Source organism: Bacillus rossius, chromosome 1 (genome assembly GCF_032445375.1).
Source record: "Bacillus rossius redtenbacheri isolate Brsri chromosome 1, Brsri_v3, whole genome shotgun sequence".
Classification (NCBI taxonomy): domain Eukaryota; kingdom Metazoa; phylum Arthropoda; class Insecta; order Phasmatodea; family Bacillidae; genus Bacillus; species Bacillus rossius.
The window spans coordinates 49010786-49036736 of record NC_086330.1 but is presented as its reverse complement, the minus strand read 5'-3'; the positions used below and the strand labels follow the sequence as shown (position 1 = coordinate 49036736).

The 25951-nt window shown below is 35.1% G+C and overlaps 1 protein-coding gene across 1 annotated transcript in view; it reads right to left on the bottom strand.

Moving 5' to 3' along the window:
- Positions 1 to 25951, bottom strand: part of LOC134535746 (amino acid transporter heavy chain SLC3A1) — a 44437-nt gene that overhangs the window by 13004 nt on the left and 5482 nt on the right. Inside the window, exons 2-7 of the mRNA XM_063374980.1 lie at positions 23844 to 24017; positions 18603 to 18763; positions 13966 to 14091; positions 8963 to 9198; positions 5058 to 5395; positions 2429 to 2585 (exon numbers count right to left, since the gene is read on the bottom strand). Coding sequence (XP_063231050.1) covers positions 2429 to 2585; positions 5058 to 5395; positions 8963 to 9198; positions 13966 to 14091; positions 18603 to 18763; positions 23844 to 24017 — 1192 coding nt within the window. The remainder of the gene's footprint in view (positions 1 to 2428; positions 2586 to 5057; positions 5396 to 8962; positions 9199 to 13965; positions 14092 to 18602; positions 18764 to 23843; positions 24018 to 25951) is intronic.

Genomic DNA, 25951 nt, shown 5'->3' with positions numbered 1-25951 from the left:
TAATCGGAAAAGCTATTGTCACTGAAACCAACAGGGGCATAAACGGGTGAGGGAGTTATGAGTATGGACTCCTCCCTCCCAAATGACATTCTGCATACGCTCCTGAAAGCCGGACAGTTGGCGATTAGATTTTCTGTAGTATAAGAACTTGAAGCACAAACACACTGAAACTATAATGCACATCTACTTGATTTCCTCTACACAAACACTAAATAGGACCTGCACAACAATACCTATTTCTTTGCAAGTAGCCAATCAACTGACTGCAGTCCATCACATACTACGACAACATCCTTTGAAGATAACACATACAAATATAAATGCTGCACAAATGCTGAACAACATGTTTTTAACTTTTTATTTATCTCAGCTTTCTTGTTTAAGAGCACAAAAGTATACAGAAAGAGTGATATACTTATTCATACATGGTTAAGTCTCCCTAAAGCGTATCCCCTGATGTAATACATACAATTTTTTTTACAGAAGCTTCTACATTCACAATTACTTAACCATTCACAATCGAAAAGGGTCAACATATGTGGCTTAAAAATTGTTCCCTACTTTGCATGCCAAATGCACTAACAACCACACACACAAAAACATCAAGAGGAACTGTTTACTATGAGGTAATCAAGGAAAATATCAGCCAATTTTAGCATGTCAGTAGCTTCAGATCTGCAACAAGTTTTACTTTTTGGTAGAAGAAGACTGCTCCTGTTTCGAACAGTATGCATACTCAATACACAAAATATCAAGAAAAATATTAACTACATACAAGTTGAGATGAAATATCAGTAGGACTTTACATTTAATTGCCACAAAAAAAAGTTGCTAATGAGTGGCACATGCCACATCAGTTTGTAAATAAAAGAGCTCTGTGTGACAAAATTTATGAGCGAAATCCACTCCAGTATGACAGTACAACACAGTGAAACATTGCAGCTAGACACACAGCTGAAATCTTTTAAAATTGTGCATAATGCTTTCAGTTGCCTGAAAACTTCACTTTCCTATTCAAGAACTTTGAGCAAAAGCATGCAGGTGATACAGAGCTAAATTATAGTGTTCATACATCTAACTGTAAGTAAGTTGCAGCTACATCATGCTCCATCAACTATCTATGAATTTAGTTTATATTTCAAGTACTGTCAAAATATACATCCTTGAATATTATGTTACAAAACTGAATTTTTTATGGACCTTTCTAATGACATGCAAACCAGCAGAAAATCACTCTTACCACAGCCTTGTTAGCAAGAAACAAATACATTTGACATAATTTACATGTTTTTTGGTCCTCCTCTACGAAAGCATTGTGATACTTTTAAGTAGTTTAACATTAGCTCACCGTTTTAAGAGTAAATTGAAAAATAGCATCAAATTGTGAGAACAGTTAGTTGATTAAGTTAGGATAGCTACGATAAAAATTAAATGAAATATAAATTTTAACAACAGCTATTTTAACTTCACCTATTACTATTTTAAAGTATTTTTAACATAGCTAATCAAACAATTTTACAATATTTTTAATGTAGCTAACCCAATGTAATAAACCATTTCAGTGTTTATGTAGAATACCTAAACTGAACCACCATTCTCACCATTTGTAATGTAGAAAACCTAATCTCTATTTAAAAAATAAATCTACTGGTACTCTACCTCATGTATCACAACTCTCTATTAGAAAACAATTTGGGGGGGGGGGGGAATGTGCGAGCAAGTTCACAAAAAAGATTTTGATTATTTTTTCACAAAAATACCCTTTCCTTCAGAATTAACATCTAGGGGAATTTTAGGGTTAAAATCCTTAAAGATTAGAAAAAAAATTGTTTAATTAATTGTAATTTTCAATATTTTCTACCTTTAACTCACCTATCACAATTTTTCTAAACTTCAAGAACCTTCACATCAAGTGAGTATTCCAGAATACAGTGGGAATAAAATTCTAAATTTTAAAAGAAATCATTGTGATTGATGTTATATTTTACTTATTCTCCAATGACTCATTCATTGAATGACATATATGAACTTTAATCTAATGATAATGGTAAATTAACATCAACACCAGGAACATAAAATTATCCCCCAAAATATCTGTAATTACTCTTGTACGGCTCAATTTTTTAAGGACTCGACTCAACAAAAAATTATCAAGCGTGGACTCGACTCGACGGTATTATTACTGAACTCGGCTTTGACTCATTCTTGAATCTAAGGTATTATTAGATTACTGAACTTGACTCGACCCAAAAATTTGCAGACTCATCCAACTTTCCTCAATTCTTTAACTCTTTTCTTTTCTTGAACAATTATACTTCCAGATTTTACACCACTTTTGTAGACATATCAAATGCTAATGGATTTTACACAATTTTTTTTTTTTTGTTTCTAAAGAAACTTATCTACAAGGTGAAAATGCCTTGCTTACCAAGTGATGGTAAACAGCGTGTTGTTGACCAGTGACATGTTGTAGTCACCATGCATAATGGACTGCTCCTCCCGTAACTTGGCCATCTCTGTGAACACTTTCCAGTGTGTCTCTCCCTCAGCAGCGCGCTGAGCTTCGACACTCAGATCTTCCTCACCTAGTGGACACCACGTTAAGCTTATACCATTTTCAAGTTTGCCTGCTTCCAAATGACATGTTACAGAGAGTATTATCTACATAAAGCATCAGTATCAGAGACTAAAATCCACTACTTAAAAATACAAAAATAATTTTTCATCCATGTAGACTTAGTACAAATCTTAACATTACATATCAGTTAATAATTTTTAATTACTTAAAAAAATTAAAATTTAACTTTTTATCTTTAAATATAACATTTAATACAACATAAAAGTTCTAGAGCTTTCCTAAATAGAGCAAACCAAAATACCCGTGAAACACCATTTTCTTAACTACATACTTACATCAATGAGTGGAGTGGTGTGGAGTAAGTGAATGAATGAATGAAAGAAAGAACTGAAGATAATGTCTCGTCAACATCAAGTTATTATAGATGGCAAAGCACAAAATTAGCAAAAAAATGATAAAATTTGCCAGTTTAAAATTTTTTTCACTAAATTTCAACATTGTTGTGGAAACAAAGTTTAGCACAAAACTATTTCCACAAGTTGATCTATCTATGCCATTTATGAAAACATCACATGGAACATTTTGTAACACAGGAAACAAATTTCAAGAACAAATATTTATATTTTCAAAAGTTGTATTTTTTCAACTACAGTGCCAATTGATAGTATGTACTTAGGAATGGCACAAACATACATGATACAATACTTTTTGTGCTGTGCTTACAAAATATAAGTTTATACATACTCTTTATATCTTTGGTTATTTAATAAAAATAACCGGGATGGCATTGTTCAGAGAGGGCGCAACTGTATGTGTGAAATATGGTGACTAAAATTAACTGGTTGTGGAATACCAACATTGAAGATTAAGTTTTTAAATATGAGGAAAACGTAAAAATATTTTTAAACATAATAATGGAAATAATTTTATGCTCATTCTTAGTTAAGAATTTATGGACTGTTTTAATAACTTAGTGGTGTATTGAGTATAATGGCTTAACATTATAATTTTGCCAAAGTTGAATTATTTAGGTAGCAATTAAATAAGCATGCACTTAACTCTCTGTTCATATCATATAAATTTAATGACAACACTTTTGTACTATCTATTTTTTCTTGAGAGAAATGCTTAAGTGATGATGCAGGTGCTTTCTTAGCAGGTTAGGGATAAAAATGAAATGCGTAAATACTCACTTCTAATGACTGCATTATCTACATTTTCAGTTTTCACAAAATAATTCTGAATTTTCTTGTTTTTCTTTGCCACTTTTCATCATACTGTTGTGTTTTGTAGTTATGCCATGATTTTTAATATAGTTTTTTTCTCGTCATATGCAATGTTTATATCACGACACACCATACAGAAAGCATACATATTACCTTGATCAGACTTGATAATCTACGTAAACTCTTACACATACACGGCTCTGAAAACCTGAAAGTATCGCTTGACTTTTCCGCTCATATAGTAAATATTAATATAATCGTACTGATGCCACAAATGTAATTACTTTCATGCATATATAAATATTTATTCATGCAGCACTAAGCATCAAGTTTCATGCAAGCTAAATAAAACAATGAATTATATAACTTAAAAATTTTCATCCAAGCCACATTACCACTTTGCACACTAATTCACTTAACGAATTCAGACAAATATAGATGCTCCACAGCCAGAGCCCAAAAGATAAACAAAAAAATGAAACTAAGCAATGATTGACTTGTGGCAGCCAATGGGCAAACATAGGACAGATTAATTTTTTTGTTTGACCTTGATATTGGATTACTGATACAATACCAAACTCTTCCAAATTAATTTTAATAATGTAAAAATGTCAGAAAACCAGTAAAATAATACATATGGCAGTACAATCCTACAATAACACATTTTCCGTATATTTTACGGGTAAATTGTACAATTTGGCAAGTATGTAACTGTGATACAAACCAATTTTAAACAACATAATCAAATGCCCTTTTCAGTTATATATGTGGAAGCCTTAAATATATTTGAATAATTAAGATGGTAATGTCAAATCCTAAAAGAGTAATTATTTGTTTAAGAATATATTCATGTATTGTTTTAATAAAACCAAATAAGAATTAATTTTAAATGCAGCATTATGATACTTTTATCACAAAATAATGCAGCACAGTAAAATTATTTAGCTGGTACCTTTCTCTGCCATTAATAACTTTTCGTTCTACGAACACAGTTAAAGGTTTATACACATACAAAATAAAATACTTTTTAATTGAGCTTAATTAATGTCTTGTTGCAGCAAGTTCATTAGAAACGGAAACACACAACACAATAAGGAAAACTCTATATTTTGCATAAATTTTTAGTTGACGTCTGTGAAGTTGGAAAAAAAAAAAAAATGTTTTATTTTGTAAAAAATATTCCACTTACGAATAATTGAATATTTGATTTGAATTCGCAGAAACCATACAAGACAGAAACCAGGGATTCCAACCTGCGGTAGTGTTGGTCCTGTCCCAGAGGAGCGGGCGGGACCGCGGCTCCTGCCCCAGCTCCTCCCCGGCCAGGTACACCGGAGTGCCCGGGAGCATCGCAGCCACCATGTTCAAGGGGTCGACGTAGTCAGGCCCCAGGCGGGCGGCCAGACCGCCGAGCTGCCAGGCCGGCCGCGACTCGTTGCCGGCGTGGTTCAGCTGCAGCAGCACGCGGTCCAGCAAGGCTTGTGCCGAGAAGTCCTCCTTCAGCTCCGAGAACAGCTGCGAGTTGAGCAGCAGGTCGCTGGCGTTCTTGCCGAATGGCTCCAGGCTCGTGATTCGCTCCGCCACGAACAGTCTGCACCGTACCAACCAGAACTGTAGTCTAGTACAGCCACCACGATGACATGGGCGCGACATCAGGGTCATTAGAGACGAGACGATGAGGGGTAATCAAATGAGAGCATCCCCAGAATAGCACTGTCATAAAACTACTAACTTATTTTTGTATATTGTGACACACCATACGCTAAGTGTAGGTAATGAATTTAACTCTACAATATTTAGAAATTATAATATTTACTGATAATTTTGAAGCATGTGCTTGACAACATAGCATGGTTAATGTAATGAGTAGGCATGTGCAAATATACAAAATTTCAAAAATCAAAATCAATAATTTATTAATCATATTAGATTTGATTTCAAATACTTTCACCTTGACATAACATATAATAGTTTATATTTAAAGCAAAGCTTTTGTATATCACCTTGTGTAATTATCAAAATTTAAGTTATTACGAATTAATCATTGTTGTACCATATAAATGACAACATCCCAGTTTCAATTTATTAATGGGCAACTTCTAAAAAGTTCATACTGTGGATCAATCTGTTATCCGTAAATTTTTTCACGAGTAGAAAACGTGCAAACTCTGCAAAAAAAAAAATTACCTAAAAATATTTTAAAGTGAACTCTTTTTAGAGTTGTGTTTAATACTTAAATATTTATAACCATCCACCTGAAATACCACGTTGACATGTCCTGGGTTCCGCCCACTAAGCCAGATACAACTCCACCTTCCTTCCCCTACCCTCTCCCCAGCTCCTTTTCGGGATGTAAACAAACCCTGTGATCAGCAAGCCAACTGTGCGAAAAAATTCAAAAAGTGTAGCTATTACTCCGTGACACGTATCCTAAAATATAAGTAAACAGAATTGTAATAAGTTTATTTTCATCCCCAAGGGTTATGTTCTTGACAGCTACCTCATCGACCTTGCATTTGTTTTATTGTCTCCAAGTGGGCTAGAACATTTCTAAAAGCACCTATAAGCTGCAAAAAATTTTCATTATTTATATTCTTGAGTGCAAATATTACAAAAGATCTGTGCAAATTTAGTAACATGTTTTAATTATGCGATGCATTTTATGACGTGCTTTTCTCATATGCATATTGAAAATGGTACAATTTAATGGTCATCAGCAAGGGCAGTCAATTTTTTTGATATCAAGCCAGTCTGAAACCCTCATCCCCAAGGCAGGCCGCCTTCTGCACCAGAGGACTTCATTATAGGTCATTCCTGACCATGTCTTTCTGTTTATTCAATATTAATATCTTAAGTACTTTCTAAATATCCTTGGTATCTATCTCGGAGCCAAAATGCATGAATAATAATTTTTTTAACACTTTTTTAAAGGACTTTGAAAGTAGGGATGGGGAATATTTACTGTCACTGTGACTTTGTCACAGCGACTGCAATGTCACATGTCACGGTGGTGACTTTAGCTATAAGTAACAGGGCCAATGTCACGTCTCTTCGCGCTTGTCGCTGCAATCCGTGTCATGGGTCACGTGTCGCTACGAGTGTGTCACCGCGGTGCGAGTCGCTGCGGCGTGGGTCGCAGGTCCCTAAGAGTAACGGCGCGGTTGGCATGTCACGGGTCTCGTGTCGCTGCAGAGCGTGTCACTGGCGCAAGTCGCTGCGGGCGTGTCACTGCGGTGCGAGTCACAGGTCCCTAAGAGTAACGGCGCCGGGAAATTAATGGTGACTTGCCGCAGCAGCGACACGTGACACACGAGTACTTTCTCGGAGAGGTATGCGACACTGGTGTGTCCAGTTACTCTGTTCAAAATCATTTGTGAATCTGAACTAAATGTTATTGTCCAAATTGAAAAAAAAAGCCAAACAAACACTGTTAATTCGGTGAAGTAGGATATTGCCCAGTTTTCGTGTTTTGAGTATTATTAAAAAAATGTGATGATTAATATAATATTTTAATAAAAGTATTTTATTTAAAAATATTTTATTTAAAAATATTTATAAATAATATAGAAGATATTTATTTCATTTGTAAAAATGCATAGTTAATAATTCCAATAAACTATGAACTAATTTGGTTTATCAATGATTACATGTTGTATGTCACATATATAAAAATATACAATTATTAGGAGATTATGCTACACTATATTTATTATAAAAAACTCCAGTTTTACATTTTAGCAACAAGGTCACTAACAGTGACAATGTCACGGTGACTTGACCCTGTGACTTTCATGTCACTGGTCACGGCGTGTCACAGGAACAAAATTTGTCACTGCTCCCATCACTATTTGAAAGCAACATGTAGATATCTGTTTGGCCACAAGAATAGCACAGTTATATATCAAAAAGTAATGAGGCAGTGCAAGTAATGAGACGGTGCAAGTACAAATGTGAATTAAAATGTAATGCATTATGATTTTGAGTTAGATATTGACCACATGTCTGCGGCCCTCAGGTCTAAGGTGTATGGTAGAGCTCCTGATGTAACTACACCGATACGCGTGTCCACCATGCAGAGCGAGCCAAGTCTTTTGAGCATTGAGGTAGCTTAAAAGGGGATTAATTAAAGTCTCGTTCCCCACATGGGCATAGTTACAATCCTGTAACAAGAATCTCAACCCTTAATTATAAGTGGCACCCATCATAAACATTACACCATGAGCATAATCCTCCCTGATGTATTTGTATTTGTTAAAATATTACTTTTAAACTAAAACATATGTTGCCAGTAATAACTTTCCCAAATATGAACTTTGAATTCAATATTTGTATTTGAATATATTTTGATAATTATACTATAATATGAGTTGAACAAAAAAAAAATGATATTTGCACAGGCCTAGTAATGTGGCATCAAGAAGAACTGGACAAGTATTTCAATAAAAAAATGTTAGTGTTGAAATGTTTAACGTAAAATCAATGGTAATGTGTAGGTGATAAGATATTCTAAATTCTAATGGCAAACTAAATAAATATTCTTTGATTTAATTTGTCATTAAAAGTTAATTAAATTTCAATATTAAATTCCACTGAAAAAAATCACATGATCCCAAGGCTGAATTTATATAACAAAAAATACATTGTAAAACCTATACTTTTAGAGCAGTGACACTTAAATCCTAAAGGATTCAGGACCTCTGGGTAATGTATAGCCTTGTGGGCAAAATAATTTCAGGATGAAAATTGAAAAAGTTCAGTTGATTTTAAAAACACTTGTTGCAAAGTAGAAAATCGGTAATCACCCAATCTTAAATATATATGATGATTCCAGGCACTGTTGTTTTTACATTATAGCTTCGACATCAGCATTTTCACATACTTTCGTATTGCAGAAATAGGCAAAATACTATGACACCTATACTAAACTACCATCGAAACCCCTGTTCGATAATGTTTTGTGGTCAAAAGGTCAAGTGGGCCACAACCTTATAATGACCACTGTTATCACTCGGACCAAAATACCTAACAAACCAAATAGGCCATGACTAACGCACTACAATAAGAATTGACCCAACAATATATAATTTAAGTTCTATTCAAAATCACAATCTTTAAGGGAGAAGCTAGCCCACCCCTGGGCACAAATGATGACACTTACCCCGTTTCACCCGTCTTGTTCACCACCACTTCCTTCCACTCAGACAGCAACCCCTCTAAGCCATCCTGGTTGGTGGTGCGGTAGTGGGTGTAGAAGTTATAGCTGTCATGTGTCGCGCTGTTTGGGCCCACCGTGTCTGTGCTTTCATCTCTCTTATCAGGATCTTCCAGGAGATAATCCACTTTCTCCAACAGAAATCCACTTGCTCCTTGTTCAAGCCAGAATTTTAATATGTCCTACCAACAACATGTTCCGGTTGGTCAGTTTCCACTTAGTGTTACAATGACACACATCTATCACATGGAACTTAATTCAACGGTCCCCACAAACAATCTACAATTATGAATAAAAATAGTTTTTTTTTTCCAAGTAAACCACACAATGTTCATACATTAAATCTTTATTTCACTGATCAAAGTCATTCCTTTCTTGTCAAGTTGATTTTAATATCATTAACATGACATTATGGGAGAAAGCAGTGCCTTGGCTGGACCACAATGAAACACTGAAGGGCGCTAAAGGTTTTTTTTTATATATAGTTTAGATGAAGTCAGGGAAGGAATCTGCCATGGTCTATGGTGAGACACTATCCCAGAATTTGCCTAGCGTGACTTCAGGAAACAATGAGAAAACAAAATCCGGTCGGATGGAACAGGATTTGAACCCGGGTCTTCCTGAACGGGATTCCAATGTTCTACCCTTGCACCACCTCGCTCGGTCGTGTCCGAGGCAAACCATGACTTCGAACAAGAGAACTCTTGAATGTATAGACTGTTACGTTTCGTGCCCTAGTGGATAAGAGCCATGCTCAGTTTTAAATCCCATAGAGTACTATTGACTGGAAATGAAAGAATGTGCGATGAGTGTTGGTAATCAGCTTCGCGTTAACACACAACAAAAGTTAGTGGAAAAATAATTAGAATGTTGGAGTTTACAAGTAAATATTTTACGTGCAATAAAGATGCAATCTCAATCAAAGAAAAGAACTTTCGTATCATTTAAACTCATCGGATCCAGTGAGATAGGTAAAAATGAGCAAAATTCAACGAAGAAAAGAAAATAACATTAGCCACATTAATGAATTGCTAATAACATACACAATGTAAATTGAGGATTGTAGGTCTCTTTGCCCTTTAAATCATGGCTAAATGTCTAACTAAGTAAGCTAAAAATTAAATCCAGCTTTGAAGCAATTAGCAAGAAATGGTTACATCGCTGTCATTTAATGAGGCACAAGATGAACAGTAGTCACCTCTGCAGGCATAGGAACCATAGAACAAGGAGGGAAACATAGAAGTCAGACTTACAGTGGAAACTGAAACCATGTTTGGTGCAACATGTGATGCTATCTGTTGGGTGGGCCCATAACTACTAGCAAAAAAAAAAACCTCTGGCAGGAGGTTCATTTCATTAGCTTTAAAATGATAACGGACTGCTTAGTAGAAGAGATTTAAACTGAGCAAAAAAACACTTAATACGGTTTTGTAGCAAAAAAGCATGTTCTATATAAATGAGTAGGAGATTTAAGTATTTCTGGTATGTCGCACCACAAAATAAAGTGAATTATTTTCACTGGTTTGTTTGCCTGATAATAGTTAATGCATTACATCTCACAATCAATGCAGCTATGTTAAAAAAAAAAAGGAAAGCAACTATCTAATGGGTGAGCCCAAAACTACTTAAAAAGCTAGGTCTCAGTCTCGACAATTACAGAGTTTCTCCAGCATGATAGAAACTACTAGTTGTTGACCATAATGTTGAGACGTCATAGAACACCTTGAAGTTGGTCAACAATAAAAACTTTCTAAAGGTGCAAAAGAAAAGTAAGAGATAAAATGAGAGAGATAACCACATCAATCATTTCTTTGGAAGTGTAATTTGACAACAATAAATTATTCTTATGTTTGGAATTTTTAATGGTAGTAAAAGAATTAAGGTGTTAGTGATGAAATAGAACGAAAAAATGAGTTGGTGTTATTTTTGATATCTTAAATCTGTTTTGTTAATCATATAATATTTTTTTTGGTCCTCTAAGCCATATTTGAGTACATTATTTATATTATTGCAGTTTAGTTGTTTTTGAGCACATTTTCATTTATGAAAGCTTTTGTTGTATTGTACACATATGTTGTATACTTCATGTAGGTGGCTTAAGTGAACACTGAGGAACTGAAATTTGTTAAACTCAAAATGAGTGAAATAAGCTCGGCACTGATGCACATTCATGTGGTAGAATACTGTATCCAATGTACTTATGATCTTGCATAGTGTATGTGTGTGTGTGTGTGTGTGTGTGTGTGTGAGGATATGTCAAAACAGCCTTTGTTCGTGGCTACAACAGGTGACTTAGCAAATCTCCATGACCAATTTGATGTGAATTACGTTACTGTCATGACAGCCACCCATACTACACCAGATTTTGACTCTGCTGCACATGCAGCTCGCATGCCGGACTTTGAAGATAAGTAATGAGCAATTATGGCAATCATACTATCACCAGTCCCATGGAGTCATGCAGGACACTCAAGTTAGTATACCCAAAAATAACACTTCCCTATTTTGATGGTGTACCAAAAAAATTGCCTAGTTTTTTTAACTTATTCAATATCCTCGTCATTGATAACAGTGAAATTTCCCAGTGGAACAACATGCCAACTCGAAAGTTTCACTCACGCCATGGTGAGGTTTTGGGTGTGAATGAAATGATAAAGACTGTAACCTCCTCAAGCTTACAGTCACTACTTTTGCCACACCAGGTCAAATTGATCTGCTGATTGATGATATTTTTCCTTGTCTTCTGACAGGATACAAGCGTGAGGGGATGCCTATTGCTCTAGAATCTGCATTTGGCTGGATTTTGATGAAAAAGTGCCTTCTGAAAGTACTGTTAAAGATTCAACATCCTTTTGCTGTTCCCATCTCTCTTCATTTTCAAAAAAATACTGAAAAGTCCCTGGGAGATTTAAAAATGTCCAACAAAAAATGAAAGAAGGAAGGAAAGAAAAACATTTTTTCCACACACACTCTACGGACAGTGTGGACCAATAAACATATTCGATGCAACCAGATCTCAAGCAATCACTCTTCTACTTCGTATAGACACACGGTTGACGAAAGGGACTACGTCGAGACAATGAAAGAACACTTCGACAATAAACACAAGGCAATTATTCCAAATCCACCATCTGCTGCAGTGTCACCAGTTTATTATCTCTCGCACCACTGTGAGGTAAAACCAGATAGCTCCACCACCAAGCTAAGAGTGGTTTTCGATGCCTCATCAAATTAATATGTGTGGTACCTATCTCCCGAAATGATATGCTATGATAGGGTATAAACTTCAAAATGACATTGTGACTGCACTGTTGCAGGTGTTTAGTATCACCTCTTCAAGATACACCACCAAAACTGGGATTCTCAGCAGATTGTATGGAACTTCTGTGATGGTTATAACATTCAAGAGTTTTGACTAGAAAATCAACCTATGGAGTTGCTTCAGTGCACTTCTTAGCTTTTTGCATATTATAGAAGCTGGTACATTAAGAATTTTCCAGTAGCATCAGAGGTTTTAAAGTAAGATGTATATGTAGATAACGTAGTCTCTGGTTTGGTGGAATATGCTTTGAAATTACAACAAGAGCTTATTACCGTGTCTGCAAGTGGAGGGTTCAAGCTGAGAAATTTTGTCAATAACCAATCAGTGCTTCTTAAATGGTTGCCATCTGAAAATGTGGAGTTCACAATATCACGTCCATGGGATGATCATGAAAGTAGTTAGAGGAACTGGAATGGAATCCCAGCACAGATACTTTCTTGAACAAAACTGAAAACAACTCAATGCCAGCAATGAAGAAAATCATTTCATCTGACATGGCTAGACTTCTTGACCTGCTCATTTGGCTTGCCTCATTACTCATTAGTCCTGCTGATCACGCTTTTGGTCCAGACATTTTGGTTGAAAAGGATTGACTGGGATGAACTACTGCCATTTGACATCACCAAGAAATGAAAGCGCTTCAATGGAGAACTACCTATGTCATCACCACTTGACATTTCCAGGCTAATGAGAGGGCTGCCTGGTGGCTCCTACCAATTTCCATGCCTTTCTGGCAGCTCTACAAATAGTTATGCTGCTGGAGTCTACGTATCAATGGTCCTGGGAACGAAACAACTACTTTCCTCATTACAGCTCAATCCAAGGTGGAAGTTTTATTTATACCCCCTACATGTTATTTTTAGAACATTTCAAAAATAACAACAAAACACATATTCTATATCAGATCACGTAGTACACTGGTCTGCAGCTAAGCCAGAGGAACTGCAGTTGGCATTATTACAGTTTAGTTACCTATGGATTCCTTGTAGAGTGCTCTCTCAAATGATAAACTATGTAAATAAAAACCCTTACCACCAAACCGTATTTTGTTTACCGATGACATGTACCCCTGCATAAGGACAGAGGCGTGTGGAACACCCAAAGAGCCCATCAGTGATCAACATTTGCAGAGAGGGCCGAAAGGGTAGGTTTCAACACCGTATAGGGGGATTCAAGCCTAGTACCCACGTGGGTCACATCACGACCCAGAAAGAGAGTAGCGAACTGGGTCCACATGCCCATTCACATAGTGGCGTCCAAGTACACGATCAATCAACAACCTAAATAATTGTGTAAATTCCCCCTTGACAAATATTTATATTCAATGGGAGTAGTTAGAAATTATTGTTATAAAGTCTCGTTACAATTATTTTTATGCAAACTATTTCTGATGAAAATTCTACTCAAAAATTCCAAATGCTATACCTACTTGGTTACTAAGTTTGTAGCTTCTTACTTGATTAAAAATTAAATTTATGTACACAGAAAAATAATGCAGGAACAAATTCAGTTTATAAAACTGCCAATACAACAGAAGATAAGAATCTACTCAAAGTAACAGCCTGAATATAATTTCACAACTGTATTCATTGAATAAAGCTATAAACATGTAATATAATTTACATACCTTAAACTCCAGAACAACATCTTGGTTGGCAAAGTTAAGATCTGGTTGGCTCGTGTCAAACTGGTGCAAATAGTATTGCTTTCTGACATCATTCCACTTCCATGCTGAATTTCCATTCAGACTCAACTGAGAAAGAACCCACACGTTTATCAGATCAGCTGCTCAACAAAAAATAACACTCGTAAAATATCAACTGTAATTAAACTACATTTTATGAAAATATAATTCAAAAGTTCAATATTTTGCAAATATAAATAAAGGGACCAACTATGTTTATTAGGTATTGGGTCATTCCAAATCAAATCATCCAGAGAAAACAAAATTTTGCACCCCACCCTCACCGATTTTTATGAAATTTTTTATACAGCATCTATGAACAAATATAACAACGCGTGTTTTTTATTATGGCCAAATTCGCTTTAGTTTTTATTTTATAATTTTTTAGAAAATGGTGCATTTTAACCAATCTGTTATTTGAGGTGCAAGATGAAAAAGGCACTTTTCAGGAAATATCTAATTGTGAAGTTATTATTTAATAATAACTAATGAATTTTACAATTCTTACTTGAAATTTCATCAGGGTTCCAAAAATCAGGTTAAAAATGACATTAGACTCATATTAAACCCTGTTTTCACTCTTTAAAGTTGGCGCTCTGTAATTTTTTTCATCTGTACAGCTATTTCTGTAAATGTTCATAACTTTTTTCTGGCTGATCCAATGAGGCTGAGAAATGTCTCATTTGAAAGAGGATAAAAAGTACTATAATAAAATAAAATAAAATTCATGGGTATTTGATGTTATCATTTGATAAAACGGGAAAAAATTATTATATTGCTGAAAATATGCAGGTTAGCTCTAAATCATTATGAAATCAATAGTTAGAACAATCATATTAATTTTATTTATTTATTATTACACATAACACATAGTTTGTGTACACTTTAAAATTAGTTAACCTTCTTTTACTTGAGATTTACATTTACAGTAAACTCTCGATTATCCATGTTAATTAGAACCCACCAATGTAAAAACCCTGGATAATCCTTTTCATGCTAAGAGCCCTCGAATTTGGATTGCACCATATATTTTCCTTCAGTAGAATTCTGAGCACAAGAGAAGTCTTTGTATTTTTTTCTCAGCTATTGGAATGTAAACCTTACAGCACTGCCCCCTGTCCCCTGCTCGCACACATGTATTTCTCCATCTGCTGGAGAGGCCCCCTTCTCCCTCCTTCCTTGTATTTCATTTTTTTTTCCTTGGTGGAAAGTTATTATTTCTTCTCAGTCCCTTGCCAGTTAGTCACATGACCATAGAAAAAAATGGTTGGCGGGAAGGGGGGGGGGGGGGTGGTTTCCAGTCAGACAGGGGCAGGCTAAAACAAAACAGGCGGCTGTGAAGCAGCTTTCAGGCCCCCCACCCCCCCTGTAATCTTGAGGAACTGTACTCAACTTTTAAAGAAATGTACCCTAATGCCAAAATTGGACTATCAAAGTTTTGTGAACTTAGGCCCAAGTGGTGTGTAACAGTTAATCAAAGAGGAGTTCATTCAGTATGTGTTTGTTGCATTGATCAAAATCCTGTACTACTTATAAGTCCAATGAATCTGGATGAAATAAAACTGAAGGAATTAACTAAAATGTTAATGTGTGAAGATGTAAAAAGAGAATGCATGTTAAGAATGTGTGATAAATGTCCTAATTCTGACAAATTGAATGATTTAGTTAAAACAACACTGGAAGACTATGATGATAAAGACCAAATAATATTCAAGCAATGGACAAATACTGACCGGAGCCAGCTTCAAACAATGGTCCTACGATTGTCCGAGTATATTACACTTTTAAATGAAAAACTTGAAACCTTGATACCTCATTCTTATATTTCAAAGCAACAATCTGAATACATAAAAAAGAGGAAAGAAAATGTATCCCAAAACTAAGTGCTTTGCTTTATGGATTTTTCTGAAAATTACGGATTTATCCTTCAAGATGAGATTCAAAGTTATCATCGGTCCCATGCATCTTGCACACTACATCCATTAGTAATTTATTACAGAGACAAAGATAGCTCCTCTGTTTCACAGCAATCATTTTTCCTTTTTATCAGATTACATGAAACATGATGTAAACTTTGTTTATGAAGTACAAAGCAGAATTTGCAGTTACATGAAAGCAAAAAAACCAAAAGTAACAACAGTAGAATACATCACAGATGGCTGTTCTGCACTATACAAAAATTTCAAGAGTTTAGTCAATCTTTGTTTTCATGAAGCAGATTTTAGTCTAAAAACTTCCTGGACTTTTCATGCAATGTTACAAGAGCCAACCTCTAAAGACCATATAAAGACCAAATTTGCACACCAGAAGAAATGTTTAAGTTTTGTAGCAAACACTTTTCAAAAATAATATTTCAATTCATTAATATAGATAGTGTAGAAAATGTAGAACCAAAGTTGACTCAGCGTTTTAGTCAACATAAAACTGTACCTGGCACAAGATCTTTCCATTTTTTCCAACCTCTATCTAATACTGTAATAGCAGCAAAATGGATAAGCAGTGACAAATTTTTTTCATTGAGGTATAGTTTATCACAAAAACTAGAACTTCCAAATTTCCAACCAAATACCTACATAGGCTGTGTGTATGAAGATAAGTGCTTCATTGGACTCATTTTGGAGCTTGATGATGACAATAAAGATGATTATATCAATTTTATGCACCCTCACTGGCCATCACAGACATTTTTTTGGCCAGAAAACCAAAATGTTGGAAGAGAGGATAAGTGCTGGGTCCCTTTTACAAACATAATTTGCTCCATAGATGTTCGACAATTAAGTGCTCAAATTGGACGAATGATGTTCAGTCCTTCTAAAAAAAAAGTGTTTAAAACATTAATGCTGCCTGGCCAAGGAAATATTAAGTTTCATATCAACAAAAAAGGTAAGCCAAAAAATTAAAAAACTTTATTAATACCTATAATTTTTAACACACTTTAACTACCTACTCGACACTTGAATATTACCCAAAAATCCTAAGTAGTATCCTTTACAAAATTAAAACTATATGATTAGTTTCATTAGCCTATTAAAGTGTAAAAGCTATTTGTTATGTGTAATAATAAAATTAAAATAATTGTTCCAACCATTGATTTGATAACGATTTACAGCTAATATGCATCTTTTCAGCAATATAATATGTTTTCCCCTTTTTATCGAATGATAACATCAAATACCCATGAATTTTATTTTATATTATTATAGTACTTTTCATCCTCTTTCAAATGAGACATTTCTCAGCCTCATTGGATCAGCCAGAAAAAAGTTATGAACATTTACGAAAATAGCTGTACAGATGAAAAAAATTACAGAGCGCCAACTTTAAAGAGTGAAAACAGGGTTTAATATGAGTCTAATGTTATTTTTAACCTGGGTTTTGGAACCCTGATGAAATTTCAAGTAAGAATTGTAAAATTCATTAGTTATTATTAAATAATAACTTCACAATTAGATATTTCCTGAAAAGTGCCTTTTTCATCTTGCACCTCAAACAACAGATCAGTTAAAAAGGAACCATTTACTAAAAAAAATATATAAAATAAAAACTAAATCGAATTTGTCCAAAATAAAAAATACGTGTTGTTATATTTGTTCATAGGTGCTGTAAAAAAAATTTCAAGAAAATCTGAGGGGGTGGGGTGTAGACCCCTGGATGATTTGAAATGGATTGACCCTATTACGTCTCAAGCTGCACAAGTCTTTTCACAGTTTAAGATAATCTTCATAATTTGTGTTCACACAAAACTTCTGAAATACTAGTGTATCAAACTTTCTTATCACCCTTCACTCCTACATACAATAGAATACTATATATATGTATGTCAGTACGTACAAGCTACTCACTATCCTGGTCACGTAGCACCAGACTGGCAGTGTCATTGGTAAGGGAAATGATTATATGGTGAATTGTGATAAAATAGAAATAACACTGCTAAGTATTTCAATATAATACATCTTATACTTATAGCAAGGATGTAGCTAGACTAGTTTCTACCAGGGGCATGAACTCATTTTGCTACTTTAATGAATAAAGACAACCAATAAAAAAACATTAACTAAACCTCTTTTTGAAAACAAAAAAAAAACTTTAAAAAAATAAAAATAAAACATATTTTTCTTGTCCCTAGGCATTGGCTAACAAACTGTAAGGAAGCAGCTGGTTATATGAATGAAAAAATAAAATTGAAAAGGCAATCAATATGATTATGAAGTTCAGTCACTATGTGAATTAAAAAGCAGAAATAGTGTAGATAAGAGATTTGATATTTTCTGTATATCAGTGGGATTTTAACAGTTTCTGTTTCACCAGCCTTTATCAATGCTTCAAATCAAAATATTTTCAATTATAAAATTTAAAGATTTAAACAATGTGCCTGGAAGCTCGCACTTTTCTCTGCTTGAGTTTTAATAGTTTTGGGACGGCACTGGACATGCATTCACTCAGTGCTGTCATCTGGAAAATGCTGTTAAGACTTCTTCCTGCATATTTAACAGTAAAAACTACTGAATTAAAAAAGACACTGCATTATACAAACGTCCTAAATGAATTCAATGTGAACGATGGCATGGAATGGAACTTGCCCATTTGTTTGGTGGCAGCTTATTTCCTTCAGCATCAACTCGAGAAGAAGAAGCCCACACGTAATAGTCTGTGTATGGTTGTTCGCTGTGCACAGACTTGTTGAACCACGAGTGCTGATCACTGGAGAAGTTGGGCACCAAACTCATTACCAGGTGCATCCCTGGGGGCAGGTTCAAAACAGTTCATGTACACCAATACCTCACTTAGCACGTCTTCAAATTGCGCAAATTCATGTAGCGCAATGTTATTTTTACTGCCCCAGTCTTGAAAAGCATGTCTGTAAATTTCAGTTAGCACGAAATAGCCACAGGCAAAAAAAAGTCGGGCATGACACCACGAAGTCTGTTTCAACTCGGCACAGATGAACTGGGGCATACAGTTAGCTATACAAGGGGGGAAGAGATGCGTGTGCAGGTCTGACTACGCTATGGGCTGCTGTACAAACATCATCTATGGCAAGTTAGGTTGCGGATATGGAGTATGAAGTACCAAATGTTTTTGTGTCTGCGCATATGCCGCTGGGCTGTAATGTTGCCGCTCGGCCACAGACCGGGCCGTGATGAACTTCAGTCTAGCCAGTGGCAGGGAACTTGCACACACAAACACAAAGCAACATCTACCCATTCGTCTGCAGGTAACTGACAACTGTACATTTGCAAGCACCTGCAGTTGGAATCATATTACAATCATGGTTTCCAAGTGAGAGCATAATGCATCATGTTAAAGTATTTGAGACAAAACTAAAAGTATTATAGCGTGCAAGAATGTCATGAAGGCCACACTTATGTTGGTCGCACTTTGGTTTTAAGAAAGTCAACTGTGCGCACAATCATACGAAATAAGGACTATCAAATGTTTATATCAGTCTGATGCTGTTGGTTGTACTAGCAGAAATATATATTGACATTAGAAACCAGAACAGAAATGAACAGATGATAGACATGGAAAAGGTTGTTAAATGAATGGTGAAATGAAAAAAAAAAATCACTGGCCTGACAGGATTGGTGTGAACCAAGCGGTGATATGCGAATGACTAATATTTGAAATTAAAATGTAAATATCCGGACAATATTGGTTTCACTGCCAGTACAGGATGGTTTGGAAAGTTCATGGTAAGGTATGCAACATGAGTTGAAGGTCACACCTGGGCGGGCAAGTCAACCAGCCGAATTATGATAAATATCTCCAGTTACGCGGTATCATATTTGTCAAAGTATTCTATGGTAGGTTTATAAAGATAAATGGTGTGATATATTTATTGCTGAGTATTATTATTTGCATTTATATTACATAAAGAATATTTCCCTACACATTTTGGAACACTAAGTGAATCAACCTTGCTATTTATGATTTATGGAGACTAATGCTTCAGAATACGTGATTTTGATTAACACAAACATTTTTAAGAATGCATTAGTCGTGCTAAGTGAGGGATTGGTGTATCAGAAAGACGTTTGGTAGCACTTTTGTGAATGCTAATCGTTTATTGAATGCATTTTATAACTGGTAACAATAAATCTTTCCTAATTTCATTATATTCATCAAATTATTATATATTAAAATGTTAGAAAAAAGAGACAAGTCTACATCTTGATACCGGTAAGAAGTGAATGTGTATATTTATGGCCAGAAAAAATGTAAGCGAATTATATAATGTCATTGATGTTGGCCAATGAAAACAGACTTGAACGGAGGAACGAAGGGAATTATAGTATGTAATATTGGCAACAGCAAAATATTAATATTGGTGTGAAAATAAACATGAATGATAATGGTAGTTAAGGAGTGAAAAATAGCAGTGTTGGTACGAGTAGGAGTTAAGTAATAAATTTTAATATACTAATATAATTGCTCATGGTACATGTTAACCCACCACTCCAGGTATTAGCAACAGGCAAAAAACAGTTTATTACAACCCAGATTCACATGGCTAAAAGATGACCTGACTTGCAACATTCATGAAACACTTCAAAAAATAATAAATAAAAACAATGTTCACCAAAAAGGTTTCTAAATGTTTTTAATTTAGACGTTAAGAACAAACTTGGTTATGCAGTTTTTACTGAAGAAAAAGAGTTAGCAGAACTTTTACATTTATTTATTTTTTAGATCTGCACAAAAACAAAACACAGTCTGCCATTACACAATGTTTGCAAAATGTCCTCAGAGTATTCTTAGCAACACAACCAAAATTTTCCCTGCTCAGAAAAAAATTAATTTTTGTTATTTTGATATGCCGAAAAATGTTCTTAATACTCGCACACATTAGAAATCTAGTAGATAAGCCCCGAAGTCGCTTGGCATCGACGGTACTAGCCCAGGACAGAAGTGTCCTTGGGTTGGTGGCAAAAATATCCCTTATGCTCCCTTGTGGGCTGAGTGCTGATGACTGTGGTCGATGAGAATTCAAAATAAATGTTCCAAACGAGGTCGATTACCGGCGCAGCACCGACCACAGCCGTGAAGTTTGTCCCTTAGTACATATTAATTAATGCTTGAGCCCCTGCCAAACGTGACTTACTCAGAAAACATCTAGCAGAGAACTGGCGATATGACACCACTGCCTCCCGCCACACAGGGAGGAGGAAGCCATGTTACCCGCCCAATCACAACACCGCTTACACAAAACAACCAATCATAATACATTTCACTACAAAAAAATTCCAGAAGCCAGTGCATGTTTTAGGCCCGAATTCAGAGTTGACCTTCGAAAGCGCATCCAACTCTCATTCATCTGGCAGACTCTCCACCTCTCATACTTCAAAAACGCCTTTCGAATGACTGCCAGCTGAAAGCTTGTTCCCATCCACTTTCAGTGAAGATCTGGCAACATGGCACAAAAATTTTCTTAGATCAAGTACTTGGAGTGTGTGTGGAAAAGCGCCCTATTTCATTTTGATTGTCTTTTGTTTGCTCTCCCGCTGAAAATAATATTTTGTTTGGATTGGACACGAGGTTAGGGTTACCAGACACTGATAATAAAAAAGGACGACATTCATCTCGCAAAAGGAGGACATTTCACTAAAAAGGAGGACAATATATATATTTTTTAAAAAAGCCATGAATTAATTACAATGGAGTACGATATTTTACAATGTTTTGGCTTTTAATACAGTTTCAGTATAAAGAATCAAACAAACTAAGCATATACAGCATATTAAAAACACGTACTTCTGCATGTGCTGCTACCTGTCAAGCTGTCATAGTACTACTTACTAGTGGGATGACTCTGCGGACAGCGCGCGCTTTGCCCAGAGTGTAACTGCAGGAATTATCTCACTTTATAAAAAAGCCGGACATTTTGGAGCATTAAGGAAAATCCGGCCGGATGCAAAAAAACACATAAAAAGGAGGACATGTCCTCCTTTTGCCGGACGTCTGGTAACCCTACACCAGGTTGAGAAATTTTCTTAAGATGGATACGTTGCCTAAAATTATAGTGTTTTCTCCAGATGAAAAAGAGATTATTTTTGATCTCGTGAGAAAGCACAAAACCGTAATAAAAAAAAAAAAACAGATGCAGTTTCTTACAGAGGAAAAAAATTGTGTTTCGAACTCTTGATCCCGACAAAAATCAAACGGATCTGCTAAATTTCTTATATACCTTCGCGGAACTGGATTTTCATTTTTAAGATCATCAAAAAATTCAAAAACCTCGTCAATGTGATTTGGAAATTCATCCATATCTTTTGCCATCGCTACAAAACACGTGTCTGATGCAAACTTTGCGGGGGAAAGATTTCTTTAAAAACGCATATTTAATTCCAAAACATATTTTACATATCTGCCATATGAAAAAAATGTTTTAAACAATTACAAACATACATGAACACGTTTTTATGTGGGAATTATATATTAAAACCATCAACTGCTCCGCCGATTTTCAACTGAACAGGCATTCGAATGAGCTTCAGACCACATTCACTTTCAAGTGGTTGGCTCTCCTTATCCAGCAGTCAACCAACCACTGAAAAACGTCTCTGCAGAGCAGCTTCAATGGAAAAGCCTTTTGGTGTGTGGATAACCGTCGAAAGAGCTCTCTGAATTCGGCCCTTACTGTCTCTCTTTCTATAGTCAAATGATAAGCTCCACAGGAGACACACGAATTAAACTTTCTCATCATAAGATTACATACAGAAATTTCCAGAAAGCCTCAGCACTGATAAAACCCTGGCGCTGCTGAGTGACGCACCCGTCTCTCGTCTTTTCTTTTACTCAAACAATACCAAATGTTCTAGAAATGTAATAAAAACTTCCACATTAATACAAATTTAAAATATAAACATAAAAAAATATTTAAAGTAAATAACCTAATGAAAAATTGCATTTCCACACACAACTGTAAAAATTATTTACTCAAATATTAATAATGACAAAAAAAAAAAAACAAGTATAAAAACTAGTTCACAATAATTTGCAACTATATAATCAGCTGATACCCTCTGAATGAATAAAATATCATATTAATTACTCAAAAATTGTTTTAAAGGCTGGAGAAGGCAGGGTCTTGCAACATTACAAGTTTTGGAATGTGTACGGAATATTGTACATCAAACAAGTATATTATGCCTACAGGTGTTTGGAATCCAGAATGAACAACATTCAAGAAAGTAAAATCCTTGTTAACACTCCAACACTCTTTACAAGGAAAAGAAAATTGAAATTTGATTTCAGGAATTTAATTTTTAAGAAAATGGCACTATTAAAAACAAATAGAATAAAGATAATTTCTGAAAGAACTCCATAATGACATGTAATATTATATTAGCTTTGAAAACTTAACATTGGTGTGATCTTATCTGGAATATACAATCACTAGGTACTGGAATTATGTAACCGAGTATTCACAGGAATTACATAACAAGAGATTTTTGGAGCATTCACTTTTTTGACCATGTGCTGTTTTAAGCAGTTTTGGCAACGTTAATATTTGCAGTGCTGATTTTTGTGATATTGATATTAGTGAATTATCACCTATTTTCAATGTTTAATTTGAACAGCTATGTATCGCATCAATACAGATATAGCGTCCTTGTACCAGAACTATAATTGAAAGGGGACATCCTAAAATTAAATTAATTAGCCATAAAAACCTTTACCAGTATTAAGAGGAATCACAACAAACCTTTTGGCAGCCTCTACACTGTGGGTACTACACTTGTATCTGGACTACAGTTCTTGTACATATACACAATTAACAATGTTAATTTTAGAATAAAAACACCAACTTAGTGACTTACCTGCATCTTTGATTTTACTGGTAATATTCTTGAAAGTGTCTAATGTACCAAGTAATGGGTCCACTTCCTTGAAGTCTACAGCAGACTTTGTAAGGGAATCAGACTTGATAATAGACTCCACTATTATGCCTTTGACTCCAAGATCCTTGAAATAGTCAATCTTGGCTTGCAAACCTGACATGGTAAAAAAAATTTTTTGTTAATAATTATAAAATTAGTAAAACTAGAATTAAGTCATAGAGTGATAACTTGCTGAAATAAGCAGCTTCACTATAACTGTGCTATCCTATCAGGATTAGGTGGACTGAACTCTATTGCTGCTCAGCACCATTGCAAGCAGAAACTAGGAAGCCAGAAGCCATAAGCTAATGCCAATCACAGTAACAGATAGCTCACGTGGCTAATGGTGTAATTGAATACTTCAGCATGTTTCAAACTGTGCAATGCGATTGGATCTACAAACATCTTAAACCTCAACTATTCAAAAGTTTAATGGCTGAAGGTAAACATGCTGTTCCTCCTTTCTAATACACTGGCGACGAGCATCAGAAGTATTGTCTGACGCTCATGCAACGCTCTCAAAGTCAACCGCCACCCTCAAAATTCATACTGCCAAGCGAGTCACCCTATGCTGCATCATGCTCCTGTGAAACCCTCTTTAAAGGTAGAGTGCCAGAATATTTATAATGAAGAAAATTTGGGTAATTGTGGAGATGGGGATTTCCCTAAAATATTATAAAAAGTTCTAAAAATTGTGTACTGCTTAAGACGGTTGGTTAAAATTTTCCTGCTTTGATTTAGCATATTATTGAAAGCAGTGGTCTTCTACCTGCTGCCTGCCAGATGGATTGTTTTGGCTAGTGGATGATGTTACAGCCAGCATTATTTCTCTTGCAACCTTTGCAAGTATGAGGCAGACTGTGTACGAAAGACATTTGGTAGCACTTTTATGAATGCTCATTATTTATTGGATGCATTTTATAAATAATAACAATTAATCTAACTTGAGTTCATTTCATTTATCAAATTATTAAAAAAATTAAAATTTTAGAAAAAGAAAGGGCCAAGTCTACATCTTGATACCAGTATTTATGACCAGAAAAAAAGTAGGTAATGATATGTGATCATTGAAATTGGCCAATGAAAACAGATTTGAATGGAGGAACGAAGGGAATCGTATATAATATTGGTAACAGTGAAAGAATGAATATCACAATGAAAATAAAAATGAATGATAAGTGTGAATTTTGGAGTGAAAGTATCAGACTGAGGATAAGTTAGATTTGAATCTGAAAAATTACCGGATCATACCATAATTATCGTACACACCTTAAAAACCCAGAAAATCGTTTGTGCCACAACAGCCTAAGTCAATTCCTTATATTGATGTGTATAAAATAGGAAAAAAAATTATATATGCATGTTCATGAACTTAGACGTGTTAATAAAATGTTTGCAAGTCAGATCTTCAAAATTAAATAAAAATATTAATGTTTAATTAAGATAAAAAATTTTTGAAAACAAGAGTAATTTTGATATGTAAATATTAAAATAGACAATGGTGCAACATTCAGCTTGATGCAAACGTTTAAGGAGACCGTTGGGTACACCACACAACCTTCAGAACTGGGGGATATAACACCATTTTTTACCACGAGCCCCCCCCCCCCTTTTGTGGTGATTGTGTTTATTTTGATCAGACTTGTAAATAAATAAATTAATAAAAGTTAAACTAGACAATGGTGCAACATTCAGCTTGGTGCAAACGTTTAAGGAGACCCTTGGGTACACCACACAACCTTCAGAACTGGGGGATATGGCACCATTTTTTACCACGAGCCCCCCTTTGTTTTGATTGTGTTTATTTTGATCAGACTTGTCAATAAAAAAATTAATAACAACTATACTAGACAATGGTGCAACATTCAAATTGGTGCAAACGTTTAAGGAGACCTTTGGGTACACCACACGACCTTCAGAACTGGGGGATATGGCACCATTTTGTAACACGAGCCCCTTTGTGGTAAAACTGTGTTTTTATTTCAGATTTGTAAATAAATGAATTAATAAAAGTTAGACAATGGTGCAACATTCAGTTTGGTATAAAC